At 42.7% G+C, this 26,060-nt stretch overlaps 2 protein-coding genes across 3 annotated transcripts in view; both read right to left on the minus strand.

The window, feature by feature from the left end:
- The window catches only part of LOC115143555 (sodium/potassium/calcium exchanger 3-like), a 188,062-nt gene extending 182,973 nt beyond the window's left edge, over positions 1-5,089 (minus strand). Inside the window, exon 1 of the mRNA XM_065001495.1 lies at positions 4,550-5,089. Coding sequence (XP_064857567.1) covers positions 4,550-4,748 — 199 coding nt within the window. The 5' untranslated portion in view covers positions 4,749-5,089. The remainder of the gene's footprint in view (positions 1-4,549) is intronic.
- A 3,771-nt stretch (positions 5,090-8,860) lies between these two features.
- Positions 8,861-22,114, minus strand: LOC115142424 (D-aminoacyl-tRNA deacylase 1-like). 2 transcript variants are annotated; one of them, XM_029681867.2, is made up of 6 exons: positions 21,994-22,114; positions 21,442-21,532; positions 20,904-21,139; positions 13,730-13,827; positions 10,732-10,929; positions 8,861-9,283 (listed from the first exon to the last, which is right to left on the minus strand). In XM_029681867.2, the coding sequence occupies exons 1-5, from the start codon at positions 22,034-22,036 to the stop codon at positions 10,771-10,773; spliced, it is 627 nt and encodes a 208-aa protein (XP_029537727.1). In that variant the 5' UTR covers positions 22,037-22,114; the 3' UTR covers positions 8,861-9,283; positions 10,732-10,770. The 2 variants fall into 2 exon arrangements, with proteins under 2 accessions (XP_029537727.1, XP_029537726.1); XM_029681866.2 differs by having other exon boundaries at positions 10,762-10,929; positions 21,994-22,113.
- Positions 22,115-26,060: the final 3,946 nt, after the last annotated feature.

The following is a 26,060-nucleotide window of genomic DNA, read 5'->3' on the forward strand; positions in this document are numbered from 1 at the left end:
CATAACATAGGTTACTGTAGCCTGCTGACAACATTACATAGGTTACTGTAGCCTACTGACAACATTACATAGGTTACGGTAGCCTGCTGACAACATTACATAGGTTACTGTCGTCTACTGACAACATTACATAGGTTACTGTAGCCTACTGACGACATTACATAGGTTATTGTAGTCTACTGACAACATTACATAGGTTACTGTAGCCTACTGATGACATTACATAGGTTACTGTAGCCCACTGACATAGTTACATAGGTTACTGTAGTCTACTGACAACATTACATAGGTTACTGCAGCCTACTGTCAACATTACATAGGTTACTGCAGCCTACTGACAACATTACATAGATTACTGTAGTCTACTGACAACGTTACATGGGTTACTGTAGTCTACTGACTACGTTACATAGGTTACTGTAGCCTGCTGACAACATTACATAGGTTACTGTAGCCTACTGACAACATTACATAGGTTACTGTAGCCTGCTGACAACATTACATAGGTTACTGTAGCCTACTGACAACATTACATAGGTTACTGTAGCCTACTGACAACATTACATAGGTTACTGTAGCCTGCTGACAACATTACATAGGTTACTGTAGCCTACTGACAACGTTACATAGGTTACTGTAGCCTGCTGACAACATAACATAGGTTACTGTAGCCTGCTGACAACATTACATAGGTTACTGTAGCCTACTGACAACATTACATAGGTTACTGTAGCCTACTGACAACATTACATAGGTTACGGTAGCCTGCTGACAACATTACATAGGTTACTGTCGTCTACTGACAACATTACATAGGTTACTGTAGCCTACTGACGACATTACATAGGTTACTGTAGTCTACTGACAACATTACATAGGTTACTGTAGCTTACTGATGACATTACATAGGTTACTGTAGCCCACTGACATAGTTACATAGGTTACTGCAGTCTACTGACAACATTACATAGGTTACTGCAGCCTACTGTCAACATTACATAGGTTACTGCAGCCTACTGACAACATTACATAGATTACTGTAGTCTACTGACAACATTACATAGGTTACTGTAGTCTACTGACAACGTTACATAGGTTACTGTAGTCTACTGACTGCGTTACATAGGTTACTGTAGCCTGCTGACAACATTACATAGGTTACTGTAGCCTACTGACAACATTACATAGGTTACTGTAGCCTGCTGACAACATTACATAGGTTACTGTAGCCTACTGACAACATTACATAGGTTACTGTAGCCTGCTGACAACATTACATAGGTTACTGTAGCCTACTGACAACATTACATAGGTTATTGTAGCCTGCTGACAACATTACATAGGTTACTGTAGTCTACTGACGTTACATAGGTTACTGTAGCCTACTGACAACGTTACATAGGTTACTGTAGCCTGCTGACAACATTACATAGGTTACTGTAGCCTTCTGACAACATTACATAGGTTACTGTAGCCTGCTGACAACATTACATAGGTTAATGTAGCCTACTGACAACATTACATAGGTTACTGTAGCCTGCTGACAACATTACATAGGTTACTGTAGCCTACTGACAACATTACATAGGTTACTGTAGCCTGCTGACAACATTACATAGGTTACTGTAGTCTACTGACGTTACATAGGTTACTGTAGCCTACTGACAACGTTACATAGGTTACTGTAGGTTACTGACAACATTACATAGGTTACTGTAGCCTCCTGACAACATTACATAGGTTACTGCAGCCTACTGACAACATTACATAGGTTACTGTAGCCTACTGACAACATTACATAGGTTACTGTAGTCTACTGACAACATTACATAGGTTACTGTAGCCTGCTGACAACATTACATAGGTTACTGTAGCCTGCTGACAACATTACATAGGTTACTGTAGCCTACTGACAACATTACATAGGTTACTGTAGTCTACTGACAACATTACATAGGTTACTGTAGCCTGCTGACAACATTACATAGGTTACTGTAGCCTACTGACAACATTACATAGGTTACTGTAGCCTGTTGACAACATTACATAGGTTACTGTAGCCTGCTGACAACATTACATAGGTTACTGTAGCCTACTGACAACGTTACATAGGTTACTGTAGCCTGCTGACAACATAACATAGGTTACTGTAGCCTGCTGACAACATTACATAGGTTTCTGTAGTCTACTGACGTTACATAGGTTACTGTAGCCTACTGACAACGTTACATAGGTTACTGTAGGTTACTGACAACATTACATAGGTTACTGTAGCCTCCTGACAACATTACATAGGTTACTGCAGCCTACTGACAACATTACATAGGTTACTGTAGCCTACTGACAACATTACATAGGTTACTGTAGTCTACTGACAACATTACATAGGTTACTGTAGCCTGCTGACAACATTACATAGGTTACTGTAGCCTGCTGACAACATTACATAGGTTACTGTAGCCTACTGACAACATTACATAGGTTACTGTAGTCTACTGACAACATTACATAGGTTACTGTAGCCTGCTGACAACATTACATAGGTTACTGTAGCCTACTGACAACATTACATAGGTTACTGTAGCCTGTTGACAACATTACATAGGTTACTGTAGCCTGCTGACAACATTACATAGGTTACTGTAGCCTACTGACAACGTTACATAGGTTACTGTAGCCTGCTGACAACATAACATAGGTTACTGTAGCCTGCTGACAACATTACATAGGTTTCTGTAGCCTGCTGACAACATTACATAGGTTACTGTAGTCTACTGACGTTACATAGGTTACTGCAGCCTACTGACAACATTACATAGGTTACTGTAGCCTACTGACAACATTACATAGGTTACTGTAGCCTACTGACAACATTACATAGGTTACTGTAGCCTACTGACAACGTTACATAGGTTACTGTAGCCTACTGACAACGTTACATAGGTTACTGTAGTCTACTGACAACATTACATAGGTTACTGTAGCCTACTGACAACATTACATAGATTACTGTAGCCTACTGACAACATTATATAGATTACTGTAGCCTACTGACAACATTACATAGGTTACTGTAGCCTCCTGACAACATTACATAGGTTACTGCAGCCTACTGACAACATTACATAGGTTACTGTAGCCTACTGACGATGTTACATAGGTTACTGTAGCCTACTGACAACATTACATAGGTTACTGTAGCCTACTGACAACATTACATAGGTTACTGTAGCCTACTGACAACGTTACATAGATTACTGTAGCCTACTGACAACATTACATAGGTTACTGTAGTCTACTGACAACATTACACAGGTTACTGTAGTCTGCTGTCAACATTACATAGGTTACTGTAGCCTACTGATGACGTTACATAGGTTACTGTAGCCTACTGGCAACATTACATAGGTTACTGTAGTCTACTGACAACGTTACTGTAGCCTACTGACAACATTACATAGGTTACTGTAGCCTACTGATAATGTTACAAGTGTAATTCAGAAATTAGGGAAATATGGTTAATTAGAGAGGAATGGATGGAAATTTCAACGCTAGCTAAGGATATTATAGTTGTCACATTGGATTTATTAATTACAAAAAAAGTAAGACGTGTTTTTATTCTGGTGCTGCTCTGCACACACAAGCTTGTTAGCTAGCTATCTAACGTTTACGGTGGTCCAACTTTAAACCAACTCGGAAGTTCAATGACATTAAAAGTGTCTTTGTAGAAGCCACTCCTCCATAGGTATAATTATTTGGGCTTAATTCAAATAATGAATGTCATAACAAGATGCCCACTGATTCAATCCACGCTTCCTCCTCAGAATTTGAGTTGCATATTGCACTCTACACTGTGACTGGCAGCACAGTGTGCGTTTGTCTTTCTTTAAACCATACTGTTGCGGCAAAATACAATTTGCTCTGAATAACTTTCCTATACAGATTAAATCGCTTAACCGCTCCACAGCAAACTGCTCTATGTGCACCTTTTGGTGAAGAAATTTATTGTCGAGCTAAATGTAAAAAAATATATATATTTTAGAGGTTTAAAAAGAAACAGAAAGGAACGCCATGAACTGTTACTTTTTGGGGGGGTTCGAACTGGTTCTGAACTTTATTATGCCGGTCAGAACAGTGTAAAGGAACGAAAAAAATAATTGTTCTGTTCAGAACGAAACCATTGGAATTATTAATTTGGTTCCAACCCGTGCTCAACAGTGCAGGAAAAAAACTGTTCAGCTGTTTCAAAAATGACCACACACACACCAGCCATCCTCACATACTTTGTGCCCCCTCAGATTTTGGGGGTGCATGACACCCCTGACCACACTCCAGTCCAGTTCAGAAATGTGCAAAACGAGAACAACTCAAAAGTAGCCTCCAGTTTAAACACAATTTGCATGATGTGCAAAATCAATCTAACATTGTATTATTACAAAACATGGTAACAAAACAATGGACTCTATGGGCTACATAACAGCCATTATGGAACTCCCACTTCAGCATTCCATCCCTCAACAGGGGGGTAAGTTGATAGGCCTACCCTCACCTGAATTTTCTGCAAGGTAGGAGAACCCCTTGACGAAGAGAAGCATCCCTCCCAACAAGCATATTTGGATCAAAACCAACTCCCTTCGCTTTTTCCGTCTCGCTTTGATCTTTTTCTGGTTCAGCATCACTTGTGGCGGGCGATTCCGGGGTCGGACTCCGGCTGGAGACATCCTTTCCGCGGCTTCTTCCTCGTCCATGTTGCCGCCGGAGTGAAATGAGCAGCAAAGCTCTCTGAGGGAATTTTACACGAACGGATATAACGTGGGGGAACGGTGTGAGGGGGGGTGGGGAGGGGTGTAAGGTAAAAGTTTCAAGTCGGTATCGTTGGAAAGTCGCGAGTGTTGAGGTGTGGACTGAAAGGTTTGTTTTCCTTTTGAAGTGCCAGGGCGTCTTGCTTCTATGTCATATTACATTTTTATTCCACGCAATAGTAGGACAGGCTGCGGGAGCGCTCCATAGATGCGACAGTGGCGGCTCGGGCGCGCAACGCGAGATTGCTCACTGATGTGTATGGTGATGTGATTGTAGGATGCTGTGTCGGACAAGAGAGAGAGAGCGAGAGAGAACGGTTTGATCAAATGTGCAAGCTGTTTGACGTAGAAATTGCCTAGAGACAGTGAGAGTATAACATTTTTTTTCCGAGGCTCAGTACACTGCCTATCACTACCCTCTTCTTGGAAAGGTTTTTTGCATGATGTTGGCATTAATAAATGATAGCTGAATTACATACATTTACATCAATACACAGTTGAAGTTGGAAGTTTACATACACCTTACATTTAAACTCCGTTTTTCACAATTCTTGACATTTCATCCTAGTAAAAATTCAGTTAGGATCACCACTTTACTTCAAGAATGTGAAATGTCAGAATAATAGTAGAGAGAATAATTTTTTTCATATTTTTTTTATGTATATATATTTATATTATTTTACCTTTATTTAACTAGGCAAGAGAGTTAAGAACAAATTCTTATTTTCAATGATGGTCTAGGAACAGTGTGTTAACTGCCTTGTTCAGGGGCAGAACGACAGATTATTACCTTGTCAGCTCAGGGATTCGATCTTGCAACCTTACGGTTACTAGTCCAACGCTCTAACCACTAGGCTACCTGCCGCCCCATCACATTCCCAGTGGGTCCCATCACATTCCCAGTGGGTCAGAAGTTTACATACACTCAAAAAGTATTTGGTAGCATTGCCTTTAAATTGTTTAACTTGGGTCAAACGTTTTGGGTAGCATTCCACAAGCTTCCCGCAATAAGTTGGGTGAATTTTGGCCCATTCCTCCTGACAGAGCTGGTGTAACTGAGTCAGGTTTGTAGGCTTCCTTGCTCACACACTTTTTCAGTTCTGCCCACAAATGTTCTATAGGATTGAGGTCAGGGCTTTGTGATGGCCACTCCAATACTTTGACTTTGTTGTCCTTAAGCCATTTTTCCACAACTTTGGAAGTATACATTTGGAAGACCCATTTGCGACCAAGCATTAACTTCCTGACTGATGTCTTGAGATGCTGCTTCAATATATCCACATAATTTCCCTCCCACATGATGCCCTCTATTTTATGAAGTGCACCAGTCCCTCCTGCAGCAAAGCATCCCCACAACATGAGGCTGCCACCGTCGTGCTTCACGGTTGGGATGGTGTTCTACGGCTTGCAAGCCTCCCCCTTTCTCCTCCAAATATAATGATGGTCATTATAGCCAAACAGTTCTATTTTTGTTTCATCAGACCAGAGGACATTTCTACCAAAAAGTACAATCTTTGTCCCCATGTGCACTTGCAAACCGTAGTCTGGATGTTTTATGGCGGTTTTGGAGCGATGGCTACTTCCTTGCTGTGTTGCCTTTCAGGCTGTCGATATAAGACTTGTTTTAATGTGGATATAGATACTTTTGCACCTGTTTCCTCCAGCATCTTCACAAGGTCCTATGCTGTTGTTCTGGGATTGATTTACACTTTTTGCACCAAAGTATGTTAATCTCTAGGAGACAGAACTCATCTCCTTCCTGAGCGGTATGACAGCTGATTTCTTTAGATTTTCCCATGATGTCAAGGAAAGAGGCACTGAGTTTGAAGGTAGCCCTTGAAATACATCCACAGGTACACCTCCAATTGACTCAAATGATGTCAATTAGACTATCAGAAGCTTCTAAAGCCATTACATATTTTTGGAATTTTCCAAGCTGTTTAAAGGCACAGTCAATTTAGTGCATGAAAACCTGTGACCCACTGGAATTGTGATACAGTGAATTCTAAGTTAAATCATCTGTCTGTCAACAGATTGTTGGAAAAATGACTTGTGTCATGCACAAAGTAGATGTCCTAACTGACTTGCCAAAACTATAGTTTGTTAATGTGGAGTGGTGGAAAAACGAGTTTTAATGAATCCAACCTAAGTGTATATAAACTACCGACTTCAACTGTATCTTCAGAAGTTGTTTGTGCTCAGGCCACTTTATAGAATATTTGAGTAGGCTATAGGCTATTATGCATACGTTACATAATAGATCAATGAATGCATTGCTCATTCATTTTACATTAATTTATATCTATGTCATCAAATAAGATGGACTGTGATTACTTTACAGTGGGAAATAATTATCCCGACTTTATTTACTATCATTAGACATGAATGCTTTGAATAAACAGACCTAGCCCAGTGAAAGGCTTCACATAATGTAAAGGATATGAAATGAGGCCATTTTTCCTCCAAACAAATTATATTAGGCTATTCACGTAATTTATGGGAAAAAATATGCTTGTAGGATATTTATAATTTTAGGATAATAACTTCATTCTGACAGTCACTCTTGATTGTGAGTTTTGATTGTTTGAGTTTTCTTATAAATAGCACTGGAAAGTTTCCAGCAAGAGTGGAAAAAGTGGTTAGGGCTCTTAGCAACTAGGTTTCATTGTGCCTCCTTTAACCCTTTGGAGTCAAGGAACAAGAGAGAGAGAGAGAACCAGAAACAAGAGAGAGAATCAGAGAATGAAAGAGAGATAAAAAATAAAAAAAAGTAAAAATAGGTGGAAAATGGTGGTGTGAGAGAGATTAAAGGGACAAAAGTAGCATAATAATGCACCAAACAAGATAGTGCTTTATGTCTCAGAAGGTTTGTCCTCTCACACAAGTATCTTATAAGCTACCTGACCACAGAAGGAAGTATGGCATTGTACTGTCATGAGAAAATACATGAGAAATAAGAGCTAGACACCACACACAACCAAATTGTCGGTTGCGGTCCAGATGTGGTTTTATGCATAAAACCATCCCTGAAATGAGCGATTGCCTATAACCTGTAGAGAGGAATCCTGCACTCAACCCGGGCATGGAGTTATTTAGTATACTAAATAGGATGAATTCCCAAAGTCTCAGAGGTGCACAAAAGAAAAGAAAGAGGGGGAGGAGGAGGGAAGTGGGGGGGGGGGGGCAACAAATTAAATCCAGTTAAATTGTTTTTCCATAGCCAGTGGGGTTTGGCAAGAGACTGGCTCACACATGAGAGGCAAGATAAAGCCCCCGAAAGAAACAGACAACCCCAAACGCTGTAGCAGTCTCAGATGTAGCAGAATGCCTGGAATTTAACCCACTTTCCCATGTCCAACTGAACTGACACCGCGCCCAGACACAGCTCCAAAGGCCTGGAAGATGATACACACGTACACACACGGAAGTGCACACTTGTAGTACAGTACTGAGATCCACAATGAAACACTATATCAAAGACAGAACAACTCACACACAAACTGTAGAATACCCCCCTCCACCATCAATGAGTCATTGCCAGTAGGGACCCCAATACACACGTGGAACCACACACAGTCTCAACTATGCACCATTAAAATCAAAATGGCTTTCATCACTTCAGCTGTACTGTCTTGGTTGGTATCTACATCCATAATCCAGCAGTCACTTTCCCTGTTGTGATGAAACATAGGTCGGGGCTGTCTACTGTCTGGAGCGTAGAGCCCCCTAAAAACCACAGTAGATCCAGACATATTTGGGTCATGTCTTGTCTTCTCCTCATATGATATCTCCAGAGCCTGACGTTGTTTCTCAGTTTCCTCCCGTTCTGTTCTCAACCAGAAATAAACATGGAGAGAAATCTCATCCCAGCACAACGTCACGCTGCGAGGGCACAGCCGTTCCTGTAGGCCAGGAATAGATGCTCTGTCAACTAAATACTGGAGTTTTGAAGGTATTTGTGTTCAATGTTAAAGGTAAGTGTGTTCCTCCCTCAGACCATCCAAGAACAAGGATAGAGCATGTACACACTCACACACTGACAACAAACACAGCATAGGTCCACACACCATGTCTTCTTTTATAAAATGACAACATTTACATTCAAATCCACTAAACAGCAGTATAGCATATCATGTTCACAACATTCATAAATATTAAATGTGTTGTCCTGATTAAGACAATAACTCCAAAAGTAAGTTGAGAGAATGTCCTGCATCTCCATTTTGTGATGCCACTAGCCCTCTCTGTCATAGGTGCCTTTGGGTTTTGGGTGTAAGGTTCCATGTCTTTGAGTAGAGGAAGACAGTGGCAGAGAGGGTACAAGGCAGAGACAGCCAATGTTGTAGAGAAAGATGGAGAGGAAGAGGCCCATACGTTCTTCCAGGAGGACAGTCCAGAGTCACGTCTCACAGTCTCTGCAGATGAAGTCCATTTTGGCAGACTGGGCTCCTCCGGCTCCTCCCATCATCAATATGGTAAATCTATAAGATACAAGGCACATCGTTATCAGTATATTCATATATAGAATATCAATTAGCAGGTGCCATTATCCAGAGCAACTTGTATAGACTGTTAGTAGTATTAAGACGTAGTACCATTAGACACAGCAGCACTGGACACAGCCGTATTGGACACAGTAGCACTGGACACAGTAGTATTGGACACAGTAGCATTAGTAGGAGTGGTGGCCGTTGTAAGAGCAGTAGTTGTAGTATTGAGAGCAGGAGGAGTCTTGCAGTAACAGAACCACAAGAACATTTCATTTAAATAGAACATTGCAGGAAGGAAGTGAGGGAAGATAGGATGAAGACTTGTCACAAACTGACTCTAATCATTCTGAGACACACACCGTGGTGCACACTGCTCATTTTTAAGTCATAGTAAGCAAACCTCAGGGAGACAAAGTTCCCCTTTAAAAAAATGAAGCGACGAAACTGAGGAAGCGAGAGAGAGGAGAGGAAAGGAGAGGAAGAGATGAGGAGGAGAGTGAGCATTTCTCTACGTTCAAGTTCAAGTCTGAGCTTGCTTATCACACAGAGAACTGCTGCCTTTGCGTTCCCCCGAAAGTGAAAAAATGAAAACAATTCTCAATCTCTCCCTCCCCCCTCCCTCGTCTTTCGCTCTCTGTCAGACAAAGTGGCCTTATGCAACCATCTCGGGGAGGCCTTGCTGATGTCTTGCGGCATATTTACCCAGCCTGCCCCCCTCTCTCCAGCTTCCTTCTCTCTTTTTGTCTCGTAAAGTGAAGGGAGTACAGTGTGTGTGTTGTGTCTCTAAATTACATATATTGTATGTACCGTGTGTGTATAATGTGTGTGTGTGTGTAAGTGTATGTGCATGGTTATGAAAGAGAGGACACGTCACCCAGTAGTGACGTCGTGTGGTGGTGTGTTCGCTCCGAAGCCACACCAACTCCACCACGGGTCACTGCGTACTTGACCCCAACACGGGGTAAGGCGTAGTCGCGAACACACCACAACACAGGCTTGCTCGTGCGAGCAAGCAGGGGCGGGCTGACGGACTAACGCAGTGACTCCACTTCTCTGTTTTTAGTAAACAAACAAACGCTAGGGATGAATAAGAGCAGAGCCCTCTAATCCGGAGATCTGAACACTTGTATAAGAAACAGCCTCCTTCTGGATTTCACTACAATGTCAACAATAACATGGAGCGACCAAGGACCATGTGCAGTATAACATACACCAATGTGGATCGAAGTGGTTCTATTTCATCCATGTACTGTATGTGTGCAATAAACACAGAGATGAAATCCAGAAGCTGAGATAAAGGACCAGTGACGTCAAGCGTTTCGTAGCAGATGCATACAGCACTAGATACCACTACTTTTACTCGACATCAACCCTCAAACAGAGGACAACTTTATGGGTTATTTATTTGTACATTTTTAGTATAAGTAACGCAGCACTACCAGCACAGCAGGTTGGGACTCCAGGCTCACCGTGCTGCCCTAGGTCTCCCTCTCTGACGACACGTCTCCGTCTGCTCCACTGCTGGCGTTAGGGTCCTGGGCTCTGGGGCGCGGGGCGGCCCTCTCCCTGCCCGACTCCGAGGGTCCTTTAGAGCGCTGCTTCTCTTTCCTCTGCTGCTGTTTCTCCTGTTTAGCGAGCTGAGGGGGGAAACAAGGCCAGTGGTAAAGGGTTAAAAAGTGAAGGACAAAACTTGGATTGATCTAATGCAATTAGTAGGGACCTGAGTTGTTCGTGGTCACGTGACCTGTTTTTACTGGTCAAGTCGCGTGCCCAAGAGAAACCCAGGGACCTAGCTATGTATAACTGTACCAAATATTTGGCGACAGTAAAACAAGAGAAGAGAAGATGAAAAGAAAAGGGCAGAACAAGAAAGAGAAATAAACATCAGCGCTTTGTTTCACTGTGCTGCTATTTTCGGAAGCCATGACCATTTCGATGAAGCCTTAACTGTCCTGACAATATAAAGTGGTCACACTCAGAAAGAGCCGAGTCATCTTCCCATTCACTCACCATCTACGGTTAGCTGCGAGGCTTATCTATTGAACTCCTCCCTGAGGAAACTACTGTAGCAGCTATCTCTGTTCTGCTCAAAGAAGAGTAAACAACCACCCTACACTAAAAGGAACACAACTACCCCTGAAAAGGTTTGTAAACATACATGCTAAAACTTTCATGAGCGCCACAGGAAATATTTATGACTTAAATGTCATGCTAAAGCCACAACATCCCACAAACTCTTAATTATTTAAAGGGAATAAGACTTAAAAAACCACCATGTATCTAGTTACCCCTGTACAAACTACACCGGGGTTAGCTAGCTAGCAAGCAACCATCTTACCCAGGGTGTTGGGTGGCTTTGAAAACCCCCAATAAAAATGATCACTTGACATTTCAGTGATTAAGACCACTGTTTCATATTCAAAATTACTTTCACAGAACAATAGAAACAGGATAACATAATGGTATTGTTTGAAAGGCTCTGTTGTCCCTCTCCTAGGATCCGATAAAGCTTCTGATTCATAGAAAGGAAATGTCTGTCTGTCTGTGTGTGTGTGTGTGTGTGTGTGTGTGTGTGTGTGTGTGTGTGTGTGTGTGTGTGTGTGTGTGTGTGTGTGTGTGTGTGTGTGTTTTTAAGCTGCTCCCCCAGTTGACTGGTGATCCTCTCAGTCTTGGCATACTCCCCTCTAACTGCACGACAACATCCCAAATATCCAAAACAGACTAGATTAAAATTCCGAGGACTGCCGCTTACATCCATTGGACCTAGCAGTCAGCCAAGTTTACACACACAAAGACCACGCATGCAAACACAGAAGTGACTGGAATCACATTCAGGAAGTCTTCAACAATTGACAAATAACTAAAACACTACAATTTCAAATGACTCACTGTACCTCCGCACATTGACTTGATACCGGTACTCCCTGTATATAGCCTCAATAGTTATTTTATCATGTTACTTTTATTATTTTTTTACTTTAATTTATTTGGTAAATATTTCTTAACTCTTCTTGAACTGCACTGTTGGTTAAAGGGCTTGTAAGTAAGCATTTCACGGTAAGGTCTACACTTGTTGTATTCGGAGCATGTGACAAATAAAGTTTGATTTGATTTGAATAAAGTACAATGTGAAGCGGACGGTTTAGAGAGAAGCAGGGAGGGATGTTCCTACTCCCTCATGGCTGCTGCTGTTTGGAGTGGACCTGACTGCTTTCTGCTAAGTTTGGATCATAGCGCGCTGTTTTCAAGTAGATGTGGTGGCATAAACACATTCATCAAGGCTTTTGTTCCTTCAAATCCCTCTGTGTTATAATACATTAAGGTTTCTTGGATCAGGATTAAGCCTAGTCCTGAAAGCATGTTCAATGGAGAATTTAGAATGAGCATGCTTTATAGTCCAGGACAGAGCTTAATCTAGGACCAGGACACTGGCCCTAAGAGAAGACATCCATTATTAATATAACATTGTGGGTGAACTTGTCACTACTTAGGCTACACATCAGAACTCATAAATCATTATTCCACATCCAAATATATTTCTTAGCCAGCATGGCCTGAGTCGCCACCTGCAGAGGCCGTCGTCATGGTAACAGAGTGCACAGTGACTCAGGAGTCAACCGATCCCTGTGGGGAGAGCGGGGGCACCCATGCGGTGGTGGTGGTGGTGGTGGCGCTCGCCCTGGCCTGCCAATCATATGTTATGTCACCCCCCCCCACACACACACTTCTGGACACTTCTGGTCAATCAGTGGTCTTTCAGCTAGGCCAGAGGGGTGCTGGGACAGAGCAGGACAGATTCATGGGATAATCAGTACACATCTACAGTATCAGGATTGGTTTTTTTTGGTATCAGGGACTGGGGCGGCAGGGTAGCCTAGTGGTTAGAGCGTTGGACTAGCAAACCCCTGAGCTGACAAGGTACAAATCTGTCGTTCTGCCCCTGAACAGGCAGTTAACCCACTGTTCCTAGGCCGCCATTGAAAATAAGAATTTGTTCTTAACTGACTTGCCTAGTTAAATAAAGGTAAAATAAAAAATAAAACAAATAAAAAAAGATCTATGGTTCACCTCCTTGAAGCCAGAAAACTGACCAACTAAATGCCTGACAGCTATCTCAGGGACCAGTAAGCCACATCTCAGGGAGCGGTGCCGGTCCATGGACCAGAGGTTGACTAACACTGCACGAAGAAAAACAATAGTGCAGCTTTGCATGTTGATCATGGTCCGTTCTCCATCTGTTACTACAAGAAGTTAGGCCTGCAGCACCACCTGCTGGAGGATAGCAGGATAGATACAGTGCTGAAAGAACGTCTGAACAATTTAGAACAAATATAGTCTAGCAATACATAGCCTAATAAAGGGAGACTCCGCAATATGACACCATCATACACCATGGGCCAACTTCCTGCTTGCAGAAATCAACAGCATCAACTGTACCTGTTTGGGGTCCATGGGAGCAGAAGGAGACACCAGTTCGATGGTGACTGGTCCGTCATTCTGGATGTGAACCTGCATGTAGGCCCCAAACTGCCCGTCTAAAAACACAAGACAAAAGGAAAATGTAAAGGTTAACCTTAATACATCGAAATGAGTCTAAAACAGTTAAAAGAACTAGGATCCCTTCCTCTATAGGCCAATATAAATGACAACACTCAACGTTTCCATCCAGTAACAGCCACTGCAGTTTGCTTATTGTGCATATTAATCTATAGCAATGATTTATAAGCAGGTGACATCTCAGTACAACAGGGACACGAGGGTAGCGGGTGTTAAGACACAATAAGACAGGAAGTTTATACTTAAATGTTCCCCTTTGGTCCAGGTATGTTTCGATTTATTACATCATCTGCCCATGAAACCGGTGGCTGGGTGGTGTGTTCTAAAAAGAGCAGAATCATCTCGTTTCTCCCACTCAGGCGATTGGGCCTTGGCAGTGAGAAGACTAATTAGAGAGCTTGCGTCCCACTACAAGCAGGGACACAGAGTTCCTCCACTACACCTTCTCCCCGGTGGCTTGAACCAATTCCCCACCAAACACCATCACCAACTACGACTCGATAAAAGAAAACTACCCCAATGTGGAACCGCCCTTGCACTGTGACCCATATAATTAAATAAATATATTTTTTATTTGACCTTTATTTAACTAGGCAAGTCAGTTAAGAACACATTCATATTTTCAATGACGGCCTAGGAACAGTGGGTTAACTGCCTTGTTCAGGGGCAGAAAGAGATTTTTTTTACCTTGTCAGCTCGGGGATTCGATCTTGCAACCTTTTCTAGTCCAACGCTCTAACCACTAGGCTACCTGCCGCCCCGAAAATGTTATATAACAATGTTTATTTCTATGCCACCAAACATGGCCTGACAAACCCACCCCCTATGTAGATGTGGAAACACCATAATCTTTGCACTGTAAAGTCAATGGAGAATAAGAGCACCTCCTCCCAGCTGCCCACTGCACTGAGGCTAGGAAACACTGTCACCACCGATAAATCTACGATAATTGAGAATTTCAATAAGATTGTTTCTACGTCTGGCCATGCTTTCCACCTGGCTACCCCTACCCCGGCCAACAGCTCTGCACCCCACACAGCAACTTGTCCAAGCCTCCCCCACTTTCCCTTCACCCAAATCCAGATAGCTGATGTCTGAAAGAGCTGCAAAAATCCAGACCTCTACAAATCAGCTGGGCTAGAGAATCTGGACCCTCTATTTCCAAAATGATCCGCCGCAATTGTTGCAACCCCTATTTTTCGTCTGTTAAACCTCTCTTTCGTATCGTCTGAGATCCCTAAAGATTGGAAAGCTGCCGCGGTCATCCCCCTCTTCAAAGGGGGAGACACTCTAGACCCAAACTGTTACAGACCTATATCTATCCTACCCTGCTTTTCTAGAGTCTTCGAAAGTCAAGTTATCAAACAGATCACCGACCATTTCGAATCCCACCATACCTTCTCCGCTATGCAATCTGGTTTCCGAGCTGGTTATGGGTGCACCTCAGCCACTCTCAAGGTCCTAAACGAAATCATAACCCCCATCGATAAAAGACAATACTGTGCAGCCGTCTTCATCGACCTGGCCAAGGCTTTCCGACTCTCAAATGACTGCCTCGCCTGGTTCATCAAATACTTCTCAGATAGAGTTCATTGTGTCAAATCGGAGGGCCTGTTGTTCGGACCTCTGGCAGTCTCTATGGGGGTGCCACAGGGTTCAATTCACGGGTCGACTCTTTTCTCTGTATACATCAATGATGTCGCTCTTGCTGCTTGTAATTCTGATCCACCTCCACACAGACGACACCATTCTGTATACTTCTGGCCCTTCTTTGGACACTTAACAAACCTCCAGACGAGTTTCAAAGCCATACAACACTCCTTCCATGGCCTCCAACTGATCTTAAAAGCAAGTAAAACTAAATGCATGCTCTTCAACCGATCGCTGTCCGCACCCGCCCGCCCGTCTAGCATCACTACTCTGGACTAGAGGTCGACCGATTAATCGGAATGGCTGATTTCAAGTTTTCATAACAATTGGAAATCGGTATTTTTTACACCTTTATTTAACTAGGCAAGTCAGTTATGAACACATTCTTATTTTCGATGACGGCCTAGGAACGGTGGGTTAACTGCCCTGTTCAGGGGCAGAATGACATATTTTTACCTTGTCAGCTCGGGGATTCAATCTTGCAACCTTACAGTTAACTAGTCCAACGCTCTAACCACCTGCCTCTCATTGCACTCCACGAGGAGCATGCCTATTACGTGAATGCAGTAAGAAGCCAAGGTAAGTTGCTAGCTAGCATTAAACTTATCTTGTAAAAAACAATCAATCAATCATAATCACTAGATAAACTAGTAATATCATCAACCATGTGTAGTTATCTAGCGTGTCCTGCGTTGCATATAATCGATGCGGTGCGCATTCGCGAAAAAGGACTGTCGTTGCTCTAATGTGTACCTAACCATAAACATCAATGCCTTTCTTAAAATCAATAGACAAATATATATTTTTAAACCTGCATATTTAGTTAATATTGCCTGCTAAAATGAATTTCTTTTAACTAGGTAAATGGTGTCACTTCTCTTGCAACAGAGTCAGGGTATATGCAGCAGTTTGGGCCACCTGGCTCGTTGCGAACTGTGTGAAGACTAGTTCTTCCTAACAAAGACAGCCAACTTTGCCAAACGGATTTAACAAAAGCGCATTTGCGAAAAAAGCACAATCGTTGCACGACTGTACCTAACCATAAACACCAATGCCTCTCTTAAAATCAATACACAGAAGTATATATTTTTAAACCTGCATATTTAGCTAAAAGAAATCCAGGTTAGCAGGCAATATTAACCAGATTAAATTGTGTCACTTCTCTTGCGTTCATTGCACGCAGTGTCAGGTTATATGCAACAGCTTGGGCCGCCTGGCTCGTTGCGAACTAATTTGCCAGATTATGTAATTATGACATAACATTGAAGGTCGTACAATGTAACAGGAATATTTACACTTAGGGATGCCACCCGTTAGATAAAATAAGGAACGGTTCCGTATTTCACTGAAATAATAAACATTTTGTTTTTGAAATTATAGTTCCCGGATTCTACCATGTTGAATGAACAAAGGCTCGTATTTCTGTGCTATTATGTTATAATTAAGTCTATGATTTGATATTTGATAGAGCAGTCTGACTGAGCGGTGGTAGGCAGCAGCAGGCTCATAAGCATTCATTCAAACAGCACTTTGGTGCGTTTTACCAGCAGCTCTTCGCTGTGATTCAAGCATTGAGCTGTTTATGACTTCAATCCTATCAACTCCTGCGATTAGGCTGGTGTAACCGATGTGAAATGGCTAGTTAGTTAGCGGGGTGCGCGCTAATAGCGTTTCAAACGCCACACGCTCTGAGACTTGGAGTAGTTGTTCCCCTTGCTCTGCAAGGGCCGCGGATTTTGTGGAGTGATGGGTAACGATGCATTGAGGGTGGCTGTTGTCGATGTGTTCCTGGTTCGAGCCCAGGTAGGGGTGAGGAGAGGGACGGAAGCTATACTGTTACACTGGCAATACTAACATCCAATAGTCAAAGGTATATGAAATACAAATTGTATAGAGAAATAGTCCTATAAATACTATATTAACTAACATACCCTCGTAAAACTGACTATCCTACCGATCCTTGACTTCGGTGATGTCATTTACATTATATTTCTCAGCTCACTGGTCACCATAGCAACACCCACCCGTAGCACGCGCTCCAGCAGATATACACTGCTCAAAAAAATAAAGGGAACACTTAAACAACACAATGTAACTCCAAGTCAATCACACTTCTGTGAAACTGTCCACTTAGGAAGCAACACTGATTGACAATAAATTTAACAGGTTGTTGGGCAAATGGAATAGACAATAGGTGGAAATTATAGGCAATTAGCAAGACACCCCCAATAAAGGAGTGGTTCTGCAGGTGATAACCACAGACCACTTCTCAGTTCCTATGCTTCCTGGCTGATGTATTGGTTACTTTTGAATGGTGGCGGTGCTTTCACTCTAGTGGTAGCATGAGACGGAGTCTACAACCCACACAAGTGGCTCAGGTAGTGCAGCTCATCCAGGACGGAACATCAATGTGAGCTGTGGCAAGAAGGTTTGCTGTGTCTGTCAGCGTAGTGTCCAGAGCATGGGAGTCGCTACCAGGAGACAGGCAACAACCCAGCAGCAGGACCGCTACCTCTGCCTTTGTGCAAGGAGGAGCAGGAGGAGCACTGCCAGAGCCCTGCAAAATGACCTCCAGCAGGCCACAAATGTGCATGTGTCTGCTAAAACGGTCAGAAACAGACTCCATGAGGGTGGTATGAGGGCCCGACGTCCACAGGTGGGGGTTGTGCTTACAGCCCAACAACGTGCAGGACGTTTGGCATTTGCCAGAGAACACAAAGATTGGCAAATTCGCCACTGGCACCCTGTGCTCTTCACAGATGAAAGCAGGTTCACACTGAGCACATGTGACAGACGTGACAGTCTGGAGACGCCGTGGAGAACGTTCTGCTGCCTGCAACATCCTCCAGCATGACCGGTTTAGCGCTGGGTCAGTCATGGTGTGGGGTGGCATTTCTTTGGGGTGGCCGCACAGCACTCCATGTGCTCGCCAGAGGTAGCCTGACTGTCATTAGGTACCGAGATGAGATCCTCAGACCCCTTGTGAGACCATATGCTAAATGCTAAATTGTAATTATTTCGTCACAACGGCCTATTTACCTCCCTAACTTACCTCCCTAATCTTACTACATTTGCACACACTGTATATAGATTTTTATATTGTGTTATTGACTGTATGTTTGTTTATCTCATGTGTAACTATGTTGTTTGTGTCACACTGCATTCCCTTATCTTGGCCAGGTCGCAGTTGTAAATGAGAACTGGCCTACCTGGTTAAATAAAGGTGAAATAAAAAAATAAAAACTATGACCTTATAGACCCAATTCACCTCCAAACATGGCCTGAGAAAAAACACCCCCTATCTAGATGTGTGGAACAACCATAACATTTGCACTGTGAACTATGACCTTATAGACCAACGTATGTTTCCTCTGTTTCAACAGGAAAACAGGCGATTCAACTGATTCCGAGCCTTTCAGGTCAGGAGTCAAGTCTTGAGTGGCCTTAAGGATAAAGGCTACTGCATGTGACCCTGTAGTCTAGGCTGTTTCACTTAGGAGTGCATTGGCTTATCAACCCTAACCCTGATCAAGCCTTAAGCTTGTGTCTTAATTCCCCAGGCTATGAACAGCAACCCTTCTATTCACTATTGTTCTCCAGGTGTTTGTGATATTCACCTTAGGCTATCAATTACACTGAACAAAAATAAAATGTTAAATGTTGGTCCCATGTTTCATGAGCTGAAATAAAAATATCCCAGAGATTTTCCATACGCACAAAAAGATTATTTCTCTCAGATTTTGTGCAGAAATGTCTTTGCATCCCTGTTAGTGAGCATTTCTCCTTCGCAAATATAATCCACCCACCTGACAGATGTGGATAATCAAGAAGCTGGTTAAACAGCATGATCATTACACAGGTGCACCTTGTGCTGAAGACAACAAAAGGCCACTTTAAAATTGTCGCACAACACAATGCTACAGATGTCCCAAGTTTTGAGGGAGCGTGCAATTGGCATGTTCACTGCAGGAATGTCCACCAGAGTTGTTACCAGATAATTGAATGTTCATTTCTCTACCATAAGCTGCCTCCAACGTCATTCTACAGAATTTGGCAGTACATCCAACCGGCGTCGCAACCGCATACCACCTCCACATCTGGCTTCTTCACCTGCGGGATCATCTGAGGGGGGTGGTGTCTGTAATAATGCCCCTTTGTGGGGAAAAACTCATTCTGATTGGCTGGGCCTGTCTCCTAAGTGGGTGGGCCTATGCCCTCCCAGGCCCACCCATGGCAGCACCCCTTCTCAGTCAGGTGAAAACCATAGATTAGGGCCTAATGAATTTACTTTAATTGACTTATTTCCTTATATGAACTGTAACTCAGTAAAATCTTTGAAATTGTTGCATGTTGCGTTTATATTTTTGTTCAGTTTAGCTTCACCTCTTCGCTTGAACAAATTACCTTTTGCAATCAGTACCGAGCAAAACATTGGCCCAATGCTATTAAATATTAAAACCACACACTTAGAAGAATGCCGATCCTTTTAAATATCTATTAAATATCCAAGGTATCAAAATTATCTCTCCATTTAGGCTTTTCCTATCTAGAGTGTCTTATGAGAGTCAATTTCTCTCCGCCCACAAACTGCCTACACAGCAAAGTGTCCTTGACACTTTTGGGTCACTGGATGTGAAATTCTGTACAATAGCAGTCTATTTTAAAAACTCCATATATGGCTCCTTTTGCAGTGTTTCTCTCACCCAGCCCAGGCAAGCAGATAGATATAGTGGTATTGTAATATACACTGAGTATAACAAACATTAGGAACACCCCCTCCCCTTACCCTCAGAACAGCCTCAATTTGTCGGGGTATGGATTTTAGAAGGTGTCGAAAGCGTTTCACATGGATGCTGGCCCATGTTGACTCCAATGCATAAAGAGGAAAGGGGAAACCTCAAGAAAGGTGAGTGAAGTTCAAACTCATGCTTCTCTGGCTGGACGGATATTGTCTGCGCGGCAGTCTGATGGGAGCTGTACGCAGCTTAGAGGGAACACTGACACCTAATCAGTTGTACAACTCAATGCATTCAACTGAAATGTGTCTTCCGCATTTAACCCATCCCCTCATAACCAGAGAGGTGCGGGGGGCTGCCTTAACCGACATCATCGGCACCCGGGGAGCAGTTGTTGTTAACTGCCTTGCTCAAGGGCAGAACGGCAGATTTGTACACCTTGCCAGCTCTGGGATTCAAACAAGAAACCTGTCGGTTACTGTACCAACGCTCTAACCGCTAGGCTACCCACCTTTGATCCTCTCAGGCTTGTTTAGTAGCTCGTAATATAGTTATAGCAGCTGATATAGGCCTAGTGTGTATTTAGCAGACTGTATGCCTGCAGTGTCAGTCAATGATGTTCACCCATGGTAATATAGTTTTCTATTTAGTCCTGTGTGTTCACCCACCTTTGATCATCTCTGGCTTGTAGGTGCTCCTCAGGTGTTCCAGGATGTTATTATAGAAGGGCTGGGACAGCTCTGCAGGCATGGCAGCATGGAAGTCTGGCTTGTTACCCTTTAGTATGCACTGCAGAGTGAACTGACTGACACACAGGACTTCATATTCCCTGTCCATGACGCTTTTGCTCCACGCCCGGCCGTTCTCATCGTCAAACAGACGCAGGTTGAGGATCTTACGAACCCTGAGAAGCAAAGAAATTAATGTTGGGGCGTAGAATTGATTTGAAATATATAATTCATTTATTAGAATCTATGTGTTGGGGTCACCGAGGAGATGGCTATAGGAGTGAGTAAGTATTTTGTGCAGATGTTCCAAACTTATTGGGCTAAATACAAAAGAATAGCTCTATGTTAATGCTACGGTTGTCTTACAGATTCCTATTACAGATATGAACCTGACCCTTATGCCCTGCCTATGTAGGAGAAGGGCTACAGTACCGTAGTGCAAAGATAATGTTTTGTGACTGAATGAACCCACACTCACATGTAGTCTACATCCTTCTGTGTGTCCTCCATGGATATACCCAGCAACACACACAGTCCTCTGCCTATTGAGCTGATGGGCACCTCTCCCACTGTGACAACACAGGACAGAATTATCAAATCAATAAAATAATTGTCCTTTTCATTATTGTGAGACACATCCTCCTCAACAAGTGTGGTTAATCTAGCACACACTGGCAGTCTTGCAAGTAGTAGTAGGCTGCAAATGTATGGAGTACATTGTACATTATTTTCATTAGGAATGTAGAAGTGAAAGTAAAAGTTGTCAAAAATATAAATAGTCAAGTATAGATACCCCCTAAAACGACTTAAGTAGTACTTTAAAGTGTTTTTACTTAAGTTACTTCACACCACTGAAAAAGTGTTTTGTAAATACGTTTGATTGGATAGCCGTGCGGCTACCAAACTACCGTAGCTAACGTGAGCAATCCTCTGTGCTGCCTGCAAAATGCCTACCGGTGAAGAACTGTCATTCTTTGACACTATGAGCGATATAGAAATAAAATAATAACAAGTAGACCGCGTTACTCACCTGACACGCTCGCTGTTGTCACTCTTTGAATGATTGCCTTCATTGTTTTGATTAGCTCGCTCGCTAGAATGAATCAGATTGAAGCGGTGCACAGACGTAAACGTCATAGTTCCCATGAAACCTTGCTGCGTTGTCAGAGGCATCTAGCGGCAGCAGTTGGGAGTACAGTCGATCACTTTTGCTACCATATCAGACAGCATGAAAATGCTTAAAATACCTTCTGTACTGATTCCTGGGGTTAAATTGGTGTTTTGCACATCTGTCCCAAAAACTTACGGTACTGTCATTATGAGCATTTTCAAAGGGAAGGGAGCACTGTCACTACCTTACTCTCCACACCAGGGTGCATGAATTGTGGAGCAAAATGAAGAGGAAATTCAGGAACTCCTGGAGGGCAGTGTAATACCCACTTCAGACAGAAAATGTGGTATATTACCTGTAAAAAAATAAATATATATAAGGCAATGTTGACCCCCTTTCAAACAGTGCCTTATTTACTATCTTCTTGCAGACAGTATACTGTACCCCTTTGATACATACCGGTGGGTAACTGACACATTGGAAGGGTAAGGTGTTGTTAAACCATTGGGCCTGTTTGCATTGGGCCTGTTTGTGTTAATGAATTTACCTGAAAAAAAGGAGAGCACCATTCACACAGACCCGATACCTGTATTTTGGTTACAGGGTCTGTGAAAATGCAGGAATCATGACCAGGTCTTCAGGTGGCTTTTAATTTACAGTGTTTATTTATTACCCCTTTCAGATATACAAAAAAAGCTGGTACAAAAAAGCATGTATGGGAAATTAGTGTGATTTTGATCTGTGTATGAAAGGGATATACAGTCAGAACCAAATATTTTGGCAGAAATTAAGACTGTATAAAATAAATAAAACAAATACTTAGCTACTGTATATTGTATGCTAAAGTTTTTAAAATTATTTTATACTATATTTTGTTTAAAATTAACAAGTAATAAAATAAAAGATTGAGGTCAAAAAGATATCCCTCTAGTGGTGTGGGGGCTGTGCTTTGGCAAAGTGGGTGGGGTTATATCCTTCCTTTTTGGCCCTGTCCGGGGATGTCCTCGGATGGGGCCACAGTGTCTCCTGACCCCTCCTGTCTCAGCCTCCAGTATTTATGCTGCAGTAGTTTATGTGTCAGGGGGCTAGGGTCAGTTTGTTATATCTGGAGTACTTATCCTGTCCTATTCGGTGTCCTGTGTGAATCTAAGTGTGCGTTCTCTAATTCTCTCCTTCTCTCTTTCTTTCTCTCTCTCGGAGGACCTGAGCCCTAGGACCATGCCCCAGAACTACCTGACATGATGACTCCTTGCTGTCTGTCCCCAGTCCACCTGGCCATGCTGCTGCTCCAGTTTCAACAGACCTGAGCCCTAGGACCATGCCCCAGGACTACCTGACATGATGACTCCTTGCTGTCCCCAGTCCACCTGGCCATGCTGCTGCTCCAGTTTCAACTGTTCTGCCTTACTATTATTCGACCATGCTGGTCATTTATGAACATTTGAACATCTTGGCCATGTTCTGTTATAATCTCCACCCGGCACAGCCAGAAGAGGACTGGCCACCCCACATATGCTCTCTCTAATTCTCTCTTTCTTTCTCTCTCTCGGAGGACCTGAGCCCTAGGACCGTGCCCCAGGACTACCTGACATGATGACTCTTTGCTGTCCCCAGTCCACCTGACTGTGCTGCTGCTCCAGTTTCAACTGTTCTGCCTTATTATTATTCGACCATGCTGGTCATTTATGAACATTTGAACATCTTGGCCATGTTCTGTTATAATCTCCACCCGGCACAGCCAGAAGAGGACTGGCCACCCCACATAGCCTGGCTCCTCTCTAGGTTTCTTCCTAGGTTTTGGCCTTTCTAGGGAGTTTTTCCTAGCCACCGTGCTTCTACACCTGCATTGCTTGCTGTTTGGGGTTTTAGGCTGGGTTTCTGTGCAGCATTTTGAGATATCAGCTGATGTACGAAGGGCTATATAAATAAATTTGATTTGAAATGGCACCCCTGTTTTCAATACTTCAGCACCCTCCTCTTGCGAGGATAACGACACTAAGCCTATTTTCATGTCATCTGACCATAGCACCACCTGGAGTTTGATAAACTGCATTGGCACTTGGATTGGAACTGGTGCTATGGTCAGATGACATGAAAATAGAGCTCTTGAGCCACGCACACCAGTGGTGGTGTTGGCATTGAAACATGGAAAAGTATGCAGAAAAGTAAATATAGTATAGTACATATAGTAAATATGGTGGTGGATCTTGGATGTTACAGGGTTATTTTGGTTCCACTGGTCTAGAGGCACTTGTTAACGTCAACGGTATCATGAACTTTACCAAGTACCAGGACATTTAAGCCAACAACCTGGTTGCCTCTGTCAGGAGGCTGAAACTAGGCCGCAAATTGATCTTCCAGCAAGACAATAACCCCAAGCACACACAAGAAAATCGAGGATCTGGAAAGATTTTATATGGAGGAATGGTCAAAGATCCCGACCAAAGTGTTCTCCTATCGCATAAAACATTTACATAAAAAAAATATATATATATATATATATATACATATATATTTCACCTTTATTTAACCAGGTAGGCCAGTTGAGAACAAGTTCTCATTTACATCTGCAACGTGGCCAAGATAAAACAAAGCAGTGCGACAAAAACAACAACGCAGAGTTACACATGAGATAAACAAACGTACAGTCAATAACACAATAGAAAAATCTATGTCCAGTGTGTGCAAATGTAGTAAAGTTAGGGAGGTAAGGCAATAAATAGACCATAGTGGCGAAATAATTACAATTTAGCATTAACACTGGAGTCAAAGATGTGCAGATGATGATGTGCAAGTAGAGGTACAGCAGTGCAAAAGAGCAACAACAAAAAATAACAATATGGGGATGATGTAGTTGGGTGGGCAATTTACAGATAGGCTGTGTACAGGTGCAATGATCGGTAAGCTGCTCTGACAGCTGATGCATAAAGTTAGTGAGGGAGATATAAGCCTCCAGCTTCAGTGATTTTTGTTTGTACAGATGAGCGTTTGGAAATTGTTCCCAAGGATGAACGACTTGTGGAGGTCTACAATTTATTTTCTGAGATCTTGGCTGATTTCTTTTGATTTTCCCATGATGTCAAGCAGAGGCACTGAGTTTGAAGGTAGGCCTTGAAATTCATCCACAGGTACACCTCCAATTGACTCAAATGATGTCAATTAGCCTCCCAGAAGCTTCTAAAGCCATGACATCATTTTCTGGAATTTTCCAAGCTGTTTAAAGGCACAGTCACCTTAGTGTAGGTAAACCTCCGACCCACTGGAATTGTGATACAGTGAATTATAAGTGAAATAATATGTCTGTAAACAATTGTTGGAAAAATGACTTGTGTCATGCACAAAGTAGATGTCCTACGGATGGCACCAAACGGATGGCACTGTGATAGACTATATTCAATTTGCTGAGTAGTGTTGGAGGCTATTTTGTCAATTACATCGCCGAAGTCAAGGATTGGTAGGATAGTCAGTTTTACGAGGGTATGTTTGGCAGCATGAGTGAAGGAGGCTTTGTTGCGAAATAGGAAGCTGACTCTAGAATTCATTTTGGATTTGAGATGCTTAATGTGAGTCTGAAAGGAGAGTCTACAGTCTAACCAGACACCTAGGTTTTTGTAGTAGTCCACATATTCTAAGTCAGAACCATCCAGAGTTGGCTCAGTGTCATTATCCTCACAAGGAGATGGTGCTGGAGTATTGAAAACATGGGAGACATGAATTTCAACCCTTATCTTAAATATATATATATTTACTTGTTAAAATGTCTTTCTCTGAGCAATTGTATTCAGTGTACGTGGATAAAAACAAATTTTTATTAACCAACCTTCATCAGGGATTAAAATGTAGTAGTTGTAGTCACTCTTGGTGGTAGGGCTCAAGAAGCATCTGCTTTATCCAGTGCTTCATTTGTAAATCAGGAGGCGCTGGAACACAAAGCGAGCGCTAGTGCAGGTTGACCTGGGGGGGGATCTGAGGTACCGTTGTGGTGA

This window comes from Oncorhynchus nerka, linkage group LG15, assembly GCF_034236695.1.
Source record: "Oncorhynchus nerka isolate Pitt River linkage group LG15, Oner_Uvic_2.0, whole genome shotgun sequence".
Taxonomy (NCBI): Eukaryota; Metazoa; Chordata; class Actinopteri; order Salmoniformes; family Salmonidae; genus Oncorhynchus; species Oncorhynchus nerka.